This window comes from Pundamilia nyererei, unplaced genomic scaffold, assembly GCF_000239375.1.
Source record: "Pundamilia nyererei isolate P.nyererei 1_Seehausen unplaced genomic scaffold, PunNye1.0 scaffold00306, whole genome shotgun sequence".
NCBI lineage: Eukaryota > Metazoa > Chordata > Actinopteri > Cichliformes > Cichlidae > Pundamilia > Pundamilia nyererei.
The window spans coordinates 332726-343891 of NW_005187707.1; the positions used below are offsets into that span (position 1 = coordinate 332726).

The 11166-nt window shown below is 37.9% G+C and overlaps 1 protein-coding gene across 4 annotated transcripts in view; it reads left to right on the forward strand.

The window, feature by feature from the left end:
- The window catches only part of il6st (interleukin 6 cytokine family signal transduce), a 13266-nt gene extending 5775 nt beyond the window's left edge, over positions 1–7491 (forward strand). For all 4 annotated transcript variants that reach the window (XM_005751311.2, XM_005751313.2, XM_005751312.2 and 1 more), the window contains 11 exons: positions 33–184; positions 703–871; positions 1201–1280; positions 2253–2511; positions 3015–3182; positions 3774–3875; positions 4151–4297; positions 4402–4542; positions 4771–4867; positions 5208–5289; positions 6267–7491. In XM_005751311.2, the coding sequence (XP_005751368.1) occupies positions 33–184; positions 703–871; positions 1201–1280; positions 2253–2511; positions 3015–3182; positions 3774–3875; positions 4151–4297; positions 4402–4542; positions 4771–4867; positions 5208–5289; positions 6267–6881 (2012 nt within the window). In that variant the 3' untranslated portion in view covers positions 6882–7491. The remainder of the gene's footprint in view (positions 1–32; positions 185–702; positions 872–1200; positions 1281–2252; positions 2512–3014; positions 3183–3773; positions 3876–4150; positions 4298–4401; positions 4543–4770; positions 4868–5207; positions 5290–6266) is intronic.
- The last annotated feature ends 3675 nt before the right edge of the window (positions 7492–11166 follow it).

Sequence of the window (11166 nt, forward strand, 5' to 3'; positions counted from 1 at the left end):
TGTGTGTGTGTGTGTGTGTGTGTGTGTGACAGTAAAAACAAAGCCTCCATCCGTCGCAGTCATTTCAGAGGCAGTTTTTCCCACCTCCCTTGTGATGAGCTGGAATTCTTCTATTGATAAAAGATATCTGGAAACGATATATGAAATTAGATTCTGCCCATTGGGATCTCAAAAGTGGTTTTATGTAAGTATGTTTGTATACCCTTCCATCAAAAATTGCCATTGTAAAAGACAATATTACCATATTTCTAAAAGATTCAAACTATTGTGTAAACCTGTAAATCAGTTAAGATTCCAGTGTTGTGTTATGTATTAATGAACAAATCTGCAGAAATTGTATTACTGACAATTTTAAGAAAATCTGATTTAGTTTCATGACATGTTGAATCTGTTCTCCACAAAGCTCTTGAGAGTGATTGAGAATGAAGGTTTACTTTAGCACAGTAATATGTTTTTTTGTGTTCTATACAACCTTCTACAGTGTCCCTGTACAGTGTGTACACCATTTTATCTTTGTAGCACTTGCTCAAGGTGCTCAAATGGTAACACAGTGGCTCTGTGGTTAGTACTGTTGCCTCAAAGCAAGAGGGTCCTGTATTTGCTGAAATCTTAGAGTCTTAATATTTTAAATGTGATTCTTCTCAGACTGGTACATATTATCTCTTGTTTTATTTTTAAGTGACATATGGTTTATGTTTTTAGGTACCTCTGGCAGACACTTCGAGGTATATACAGTCCTTTAGACTCCAGAACCTGCAACCAGACACAGTTTATGTCACTCAGGTACGGTGCAAATATAATAATAATAACAAGCACTGTGGTTACTGGAGTGACTGGAGTAGCAACGTTACCGAGAGAACACCAGAGGATTGTGAGTATTATGAATTCCAGTTCGGACTAGTTTCAGTAAAAGCATTTCATCAAATGAAATATTTTGCTACAGACAATTAGCACAGTTATGATTAATAAATTGTTCACTTAATACTATGTTATACACGATGAATAAACTATTCAGACTCTGAAGTCCTCAAGAGCTTTTTGTATCCAAAAGCATAAAGATTGAAAATAAAAACCTCTGGCAGTGAGAAGATTTACTGAACCTGTGAAACTGCATACATTGTCCACCCATGTGTTTACGGGTTCTTTTGTCCTTTTGATAAACTAAAAGATTTAATATTCTGTTCTTTTTCTTTTACCTAGTACCAAAAAGTAAACCAGATGTATGGATAATCACGTCGGAGGAAGGCCTAAATAAACGACAAATTGAGTTCATTTGTAAGGTAAATTTCCATCACATTCAATTTAACATTTAAAAACAGTTTTATCTAACAATACTCCTGTTGTCATAAGCACAAAGCATTAGAATTTATTTGACATGAAAGGTTTAACATAAATGATAGACATTCTACAGATGGACCAAAACATTTAGATACATTTTTAACTGAACTGAACCAGTTAAAAACACAAACAAAAGGAACTATTGCTGCCAACCCTAACTCACCACAGCCAACATGTTAGAACAGACTGTCATAGACTATTTTCATAGTCTTCAGTATAGTTAATTATAGTTAAAATATTTAATTCATTATAGCAAGCAGTTTGATGAATGGCTAGATCAATAAAATTTTAACAGAATAGAATGAATGAGTTGGACAGATTGCGATATAGTCCTGGATATAGTCAATGGTTTGAATAACAGATTTAAAAATTGGAATACGAGAGGTCATTTAATAATATTTGTTCTTTTCTTTCAGACACACTAAAGATTTCCTTAATTTTTATGTATAGCCTTATTCGGATAATATAACAATCCAGTTTAAAAATCATCTTATTTTATTGTCACACCAAGTTGTAGATTTGCACTTTGCACCAGTTGTTGTAATTGCATATGTTTGCTTTTCAAATATATGCTACTAACAGGCAAGTTACATATTGTAACATCAACAGTGTTAACATAGATAAAGGGTGTTTCTCTCATCTCTTGTTTATTTTTTAAGGCATAATTTGATATTTGTGGCTATACCAAAATTTTGGCAAGTAACTAATATCAGCCAATATATTGGCCCCACAGATTTATCTGTCGGGCTCTATTGAACACACTGTTCAGTGTGATAAATAACATAAATAATTTTGTTTCATAGACACACTGGCATTTTGGGGTTTTTTTTAGCATTTATGCTAGCAGTCATGTTGGTTGTTTTTGTGTAATAATGAGAACTGTCTGCATACTGTCTGCAACTTTGCTCATCCAGGATCCAGAGTTTTCCAATGGGAGGATAAGAAGATTTAACATAACGATTGAGAAACAAAAGGATAGTATCAGGAATGGAACTTGGGAGATTATTCCAGTGAACAGAAGTCTGACAGATGGCAGCTCAAGTAAAAAACAGATCACTCCACTAAAAACGATTACCTTGGATGATGAGGAGTCTGTGACCGTGTATGTCACAGCCATAAATTCTGTGGGGGCATCTCCTCAGGCAAAGTTGATCATTTCCCGCAAAACACGGGGTAAGTGTCCATGTTGACCTTGAATTTACAGGCGTGACATTTAGACACAACTGTGACATATAATCTAAAGCAGTCCAGATAATATTTTCGGCATAAAATCACACACACAAATTAGAATGTTCTTGATTAATAAGTAACAGTAACAGAGACGTACGATGGTATCCAAAGGGACCCAGCAGCAACCATGAACCAGGATGCCATGTGGTTTATGATCATAATTTTTAACTCTCAGCTGTTTGCGAAGCCCCAGGTATAAAACTGCAGTTAACAGAATCAGTATAGTGGTGTGAGTAATGTATGATTATATGCCTAGTATACACATAGTAGATAATTTCAGAACTTTAACTCAAAGTTCTTAGCAGGTTTTAACTCGAGGTCAGATGAGTTTTATAATTTACTAAATGTAGTTTATTCACTAAGTCTGGTCCAAATCAAGACCCGATGTATGACAAATTGGGCTATGGTTATATTTGTTATTTCATGTGTGTGTGTGTCTGTTACAGAACCTCCTGCAGTGGAAAAAACGGAGGTACAGTCCCATAACGGTCAGCTGTTTCTTTCATGGAAACCCCCTAACAGAACAGTGTCCGAGTATGTGGTGGAATGGGTCAGTGATGGTGAGAGAAACTGGCAGAGGGAAAATGGAAAAAAAAACTACACTGCAATTAAAGGTATTTTTTCTGTTTTTCTGAGGGTTTAGGAAACAAAAAGTTGTTGTACAACCCTCTTGAAGAAATATGGAATAACCACGTTCGGAGAATGTTCATTTAGTTGTTTAAAGGCATATGGGACCCATCATAAAATCTCTCTCGTGTCATGGCTGTTGTTGAAGCTGTTGTTTAGTTTGAGCTGTCATAAAGAGGAGACTGACTGTACTGTGCAGATGGCACTTTAGGTAGATCTTTTTAAAAAGCGATAAAAAGGTGGAGTCAAAAAGCTAGTCTCTGATTTCATTGTTTAATGATAATGATATGGCGTTATAAAGAGTCAAGTTTCTTATTGATAAGCAACACAAATGATAAATATGTTATAGTGACTTTAATACAACCTTGTTAAAGCAAGAAAGTATTCTCTTGTAACAAGGAATTAATATATTTTGCATACACTGCAGCGGATCTTAAAGCAAAACCTTTAAGTTAACTTTTACTATGGCTGCTAATACTAATAGCTTCTGTTGCTTTACTCTAACTGCATGTTGTATAAGATTGCTATTAATTAAAGAGTGCTTTTCTCCCCTTTTTTAACCTTGATGTCAAATCTAGGGGACCTTAAGCAATTTGTTCAATACAGAATATCAGTGTACCCTATATATGGCAAACTGGTTGGGAAGCCAGTCCTTGAACGAGCCTATTTTGAACAAGGAGGTAAGAGATCATACTTGTCAATTAATCAATAGTAAACCATTGTATTTTGAATTGTTGTGGATATTATAATTTGAATAATGCTGTTAATCTCGTAAAATTGATGTTAACGCCATAACCGTTATAATGTCATTTTAACGAGATTGTATAGAATGCATTTGATGATTCTATGCAAAATTTTTATATTAATCATTTGACAAGTTATATATTGTCTATCAGTTATTTCCACAGAGATGTTCTTAAAGTCAGTTTGTTGTTATTTTTATTTTTTTGTACAGTTCCATCACAAGGCCCTATTGTTAACCTGAGTGGTGACCCAGGATGTTACACAGCCAAGCTGGAGTGGGATGAGATTCCTCTGATAAAACGACGCGGCTTCATCACAAACTACACAATATACTATCGAAGTGGGACTGAAACTCGTGGTATCTACTGGTTCCATGTTGTGCTGAACTGTTAGGTTAGCTTTTTAAAATGAAAATACTCAATTGCCAGGCTAACCTTTGATTTCTGTTGTTCTTTCTTGCAGGCATAACTGTGCCAGCTAACACCACCTCATACACTTTGACATCATTATCACGCAACACAAAGTATGACATTTGGATAAAGGCTTCAACTATCAGAGGCTCAGTCAATGGCTCTAACCACTCGTTCACTACTCTGAAATATGGTCAGTACATGATCCAACTAGTTGAGAAATGTCACAAAGTCAGTTTTACCTTTTCCAAAGTGTCTGTGTAGGGTCTCAGTCAATCGAGGTGTTGTAATCTTGAGAGATTGAAAAGAAGGCTACTGGAGCGTCTTGGATGAGAGGCTAATTGAAGTTTAGATTTTTACCATTGGTTTTTGAATTGCTGTTAACCCTTTGTCTTATCTATATATCTTTTTCACCTCACAGCACCAGGAGAAATTGAAGGCATTGTGGTAGGAGTGAGCCTTGGGTTTCTGTTTGTTGTTCTCATGACCATGCTGCTCTGTTTCTGCAAAAAAGATGTGTAAGTTACCCATAAATATCTCTTGGGATGTTTACCGCCTCTCAGTGAATGGCTGTAAACTGAACACGTACATCTAGGGTTTCCATTTACTCTTTGTTGCATCTTACCTTTTCCAAGACTGCAGGCATTTTAACGTGCCTTTGGGTGTACAGCACTTTAGTCATTGGATGAGGCACATAATACTAGTTTATTTTGAGCATACCAATCTTAAAAATTGTAAACATTCATTACTTCATACACAATATTCATCATAATAGCTCCACTGAAACTGTGATTTCAATATTTTTGGAGTTATTGTATTTTTCTATATAAGTATGTTTTGTTTTTTTCTTTTCTACAGGATCAAGGACAACTTTTGGCCTCAGATTCCAAATCCCGGAGATAGCACCATTGGAAACTGGTCTCCAGATTATCCTTTGAAAGTAAGAGTTCCACATTAGTGCATAGGTGTCAAACTCTGGCCCGCGGGCCAAATGTAATTAGGCTGCAGGCCAAATTTGGCGAAGCCATACCAAATTACTATTAGAGCTGGCCTACTGGTATTATACAGCTAATATATATATTGTTTAGTATTAAGCTTTGCTTGTTCCATATTCAGTTTTTCAGCAAAACGTGTTTGAGTCCATAAGAAAAGATTCATTCTTATATCTGGAGGAATAAATATCTTTCAATAAATATTAACGTTAGCCCGCGACTTTGTTCCAGTTTTGAATTTTGGCCCACTGTGTATTTGAGTTTGACACCCCTGCATTAGTGTGTCAGCATGACCAGAATAATGGTAATAAAAAAAATATTAAACCACCAGGACATAGCACAAATGATTGCTTGCATAAAGCAGATTGCTCATTCTCAACCCTGTTTGTCATCACTGCATAGACATTTCTGTTAGCTAATGACACTTGCCTCATACAACAAGGTCAGAGTACTGAGTGAAGAACTGTCTTCCATGTTTCGTGTCATGCATAAAATGTCAGCTGAAAGCATTGCAGTTACAGCTTTCAGAGAGGTCCAGTGACTAAAAGAATTACCCCATTAATAGTGTCCTAATTTACAAATCCCTTTCATAGGAGAGGAAGCACAGAGGTGTCAAACTAACAAGCTTTTTTTTATTGAAACATTTTTGCCTCTATTGGATAGTGGAGCAGTGCAGATAGAGAAGAAAGTGGTGAGGGAGGGGGAAAACTTGCAGCAAAGGGCCACGGTTTGAACTCGAACCTGGGCTGTACTTTGGCCAAGTGGCATGTGGATGCCTGCTGAAGCACTGAGTTACAGTGGCACGGCAAAATTAGGCTTTAAAACTGACTAATATGTCTAATATGTCTTTATCTGTAGATAGCTTAATACTGTCCCGTTTCGTATTTAATCAGATGCATTTCTCTTTTGCTTTCTTTTTCTACAGGCAGAGGCACCAAGAGAGAACTGTCTATCTGGCATCAGTGTGCTTAATGTGGATGTTTGTGATGCAAAGTGTGTATTTGAGGAGGACAAGGCAAGTCTGCCTCTGAAAAAGGACAAGTATCTGTCTGAGGAGCACAGCAGTGGAATCGGTGGCTCCTCCTGCATGTCCTCACCTCGACAGAGTGTGTCTGACAGTGATGAGGGTGGTGATATGGCTGACACCACGGCCAGCACTATTCAGTACTCCTCTGTAGTCGCCTCCAGTGGTTACAAGGGCCAGAACCCAAGCTCTCTGCCCCAGCAGTCCATTTTTTCACGGTCTGAGTCCACACAGCCACTGCTGGACTGTGAAGAGAACCATGACACCATGGTGCAGGAGGGCAGCAGACAGTGTTTCCTGAGACAGCCCTGCTTTACTCACAATGCAGGGAATGAAAATGCCACCGACAGTAATGACTTCAACCCGTTGGAGATGAAGCAGCAAGAGGTGCTGGACTTCTGTCCCCTGGAAGAAGACACTGAACACACAGCACCTGCAGATTGCCAATCTGATGACTGGATACCAGCACCGGTCTCCAGCTACATGCCTCAGCTGGGTGGCTACAGGCCACAGTAAGAACTCAGATGGCTCGTCTGATACATGCATCACCTACATATGTGGTCTTGTGCCTTTGTTAGTCCTGGGTGTTTATTTAATGTATTGAACAAATCCCAGTATATCTTTTGCACTTAATCAAATGTAAATAGTCCCATTATATTACACTGTAAAGAGTAATGTGAATTAGAGCTTGCGGTTGTCGTTTGCACGCTTTACTCTCACAAGGAAAAATTACATAGCCAGTTCTTTGTAAATAAAACAACATCTTCAACATAATGACGAAATACAATTTTATACTAACATAAACTGCTAATGGCATGCCAGACTGCTCAGTGCAGCCTAACGTCCTTAATCTCACTTGAATTTTAATTTTTAAGTGACAGTTTATAGCTGAATGTAAAGTCTTATGTTTTTATTGCATTTATTAAAGGCACCATGAAGCTCTTAAAATGTTGAAACTGTTGTTTTTCAGTTTTCCTAATGTTAATTCCAGATGTTGTTGGAAGATGTGTTTTCTCACCTAAGGCTGTGTCAAAGCAAGCATTATATCTTAATTTGTTGTATCACAATGTTAAAACAATTTGGAATACCGTGTGGTCATAAACAGCATTGCTTCAGTTCTGATCAATCACTGCTGATTGTATTTCTTTTTCAAATGTCACCATGCTAAAGCTTAACAATAAAACATGAAGGGAAGTCAGTAAGCTTCGTTTTTTTTATTTTTGCTAGACATTCCAATGAACTGCTTTGAGTCACACGTAAGTAACCTGGGAGATGCCTAATTGCTTGCTTATGGGGTACATTCTGAGATGAAGGAAACTGGATTCTCTCTTCCAGAGTTTCTTGCTGACTACTTGCCTCCTGCTGCACTGGAAGTAGAACATTGACAGCATATAGTGGAGCCAGTAATCTAACTTTACATTTATATCTACATTTTATAAATGTTGGAAGTCCCAGTGAGACAAGTTTGTGGACACCAGGACACTTCCTAATATGAGTGATCATCCTAGAAGGACCTTAGTCAAGGAGGTGACTAAAAACCTAATGGGCACTCTGACAGAATTTCAGCGTTGCTCTGTGGAGCAAGGAGAACCTTTCATTAACTATTTCTGTAATCAGTAACTAATTACTGATTACTTCCCCAAAAAAGCAATCCAGTTTACTGATTACTTATTTTCAAAAGTAATTAGTTACTTAGTTACTTTTTAACAACACGATTTACAACCTGAATAGGTGATAAAGAGATAGGTCTTTCAGCCCAATTCTACTTTTTCTGTATAATCCATCATACAAAATGTAATCAAATGGCAAAGTCTCTTTTTTTAAACTTGTTTTATCAGTTTTAATCTTTTAACTTTACAGGGAGTGCAGAATTATTAGGCAAATGAGTATTTTGTCCACATCATCCTCTTCATGCATGTTGTCTTACTCCAAGCTGTATAGGCTAGAAAGCCTACTACCAATTAAGCATATTAGGTGATGTGCATCTCTGTAATGAGAAGGGGTGTGGTCTAATGACATCAACACCCTATGTGTATGCACCAGGTGTGCATAATTATTAGGCAACGTCCTTTTCTTTGGCAAAATGGGTCAAAAGAAGGACTTGACAGGCTCAGAAAAGTCAAAAATAGTGAGATATCTTGCAGAGGGATGCAGCAGTCTCAAAACTGCAAAGCTTCTGAAGCGTGATCATCGAACAATCAAGCGTTTCATTCAAAATAGTCAACAGGGTCGCAAGAAGCGTGTGGAAAAACCAAGGCGCAAAATAACTGCCCATGAACTGAGAAAAGTCGAGCGTGCAGCTGCCAAGATGCCACTTGCTACCAGTTTGGCCATATTTCAGAGCTGCAACATCACTGGAGTGCCCAAAAGCACAAGGTGTGCAATACTCAGAGACATGGCCAAGGTAAGAAAGGCTGAAAGACGACCACCACTGAACAAGACACACAAGCTGAAACGTCAAGACTGGGCCAAGAAATATCTCAAGACTGGTTTTTCTAAGGTTTTATGGACTGATGAAATGAGAGTGAGTCTTGATGGGCCAGATGGATGGGCCCGTGGCTGGATTGGTAAAGGGCAGAGAGCTCCAGTCAGACGCCAGCAAGGTGGAGGTGGAGTACTGGTTAGGGCTGGTATCATCAAAGATGAGCTTGTGGGGCCTTTTCGGGTTGAGGATGGAGTCAAGCTCAACTCCCAGTCCTACTGCCAGTTTCTGGAAGACACCTTCAAGCAGTGGTACAGGAAGAAGTCTGCATCCTTCAAGAAAAACATGATTTTCATGCAGGACAATGCTCCATCACACGTGTCCAAGTACTCCACAGCGTGGCTGGCAAGAAAGGGTATAAAAGAAGAAAAACTAATGACATGGCCACCTTGTTCACCTGATCTGGACCCCATTGAGAACCTGTGGTCCATCATCAAATGTGAGATTTACAAGGAGGGAAAACAGTACACCTCTCTGAAAAGTGTCTGGGAGGCTGTGGTTGCTGCTGCACGCAATGTTGATGGGGAACAGATCAAAACACTGACAGAATCCATGGATGGCAGGCTTTTGAGTGTCCTTGCAAAGAAAGGTGGCTATATTGGTTGCTGATTTGTTTTTGTTTTGTTTTTGAATGTCAGAAATGTATATTTGTGAATGTGGAGATGTTATATTGGTTTCACTGGTAAAAATAAATAATTGAAATGGGTATATATTTGTTTTTTGTTAAGTTGCCTAATAATTATGCACAGTAATAGTCACCTGCACACACAGATATCCCCCTAAAATAGCTAAAACTAAAAACAAACTAAAAACTACTTCCAAAAACATTCAGCTTTGATATTAATGAGTTTTTTGGGTTCATTGAGAACATGGTTGTTGTTCAATAATAAAATTATTCCTCAAAAATACAACTTGCCTAATAATTCTGCACTCCCTATATGCATCAAGCAAAATTTTAATTATATGCAACATTCTCTGACTTGAATAAATTAGTTTAACATTTAAACCTATTTTCTGCACATTCCAGCACATAAAATAAAATTTTTGTGTTTACACTCAGTCTTTCAAATAGATGCAAGTAAAACACAGCAGAACATAAATAAAATCAAAGACTAGCTGTTCTGTTGCTCTATTTTCACCTGTAAAGCAGGAGTGGGGTAGGCGGAGGTGTGCTCTGGTGCTGGTGTGCCGCAGCAGTCAGTTGAAGAATCCGTGAGTTTCTCTGAATTTCCCATTACGTTGTTGTGCACTCGGTGCTTGTTTAGGGGTTTTTTTGCTGTAAAAAGAAGTTTTCTTCCCACGCACAACGGACGCTAATGTTTTTGTCACTTTTTATGGAATCAAACTCAAAGTAAGGTCAGTACTTCCACGCTTTAAACGCTAGTTAAAACGCTAGTTAAACGCTAGTTAAACTGCAGGAATATCTTTAAGATATTCCTGCAGTTTAACTAATTGGTGTGTGTTATCTGGCCTCATCGATAGATAAAGTTTTGTGTCATCTGCATAGCAGTGAAAATGTATGCCATCTTCTGATGATTCTGCCTAAGTGAAGCAGAAACAGAATTGGTCCTAACACTGAGCCCTGTGTAACTCCATAATTAACCTTAGTATGTGAAGAGTACTCTCCATTTACATGAAAAAATTTGGAGATTAGATAGATATGATACAAACCACTGCAGCGCAGTCCCTGTAATACCTACAGCATGTTCTATTCGTTCTAATAGAATATTCTGGTCAACAGTATTGCTGCACTGAGGTCTAGCAGGACAAGCACAGAGATGAGTCTACTGTCAGATGCCACAAGAAAAATAATTTGTGGGGGAGCTGCTACAATTGTGACAGGAGTGTTGCTCAGCTGAGGACTGATCAGGAGCATGAAAAAACCAAGGCTTGAGGCAGAGAAAAACACGATCCTAAACAGAACCATAAAAAACCTGAGATGAGACGAGATGAGACCTGACCTGACCTGACACAATACAAACAGAGCAAAGCAAACTCCAGCACCTGGCTGTGATGTCAGCAGAGAAAGAGATGCTTGAGAGACTTGACCATCAAAACGTGATAGACAGATTTACCAACCTCAAGGTGAGGTGACATAGGTTAAAAGAAAAGAAAAAATCTGCAGAGCCATAGTAGTATCTGCAGTAAAGATCATTGTATACATTGTACCATAGGTCAAGGTGTCTCAATTTTTTAAATAATATTTTGTACTCTTCTATTTTTGGAGTGTATTTTTATGTATCTGTATTATATTATACATACACATTAAAAGTGAATCTGTCCAAAAAAAATGCGCTCAGTTTACTTTTTACTCACTGT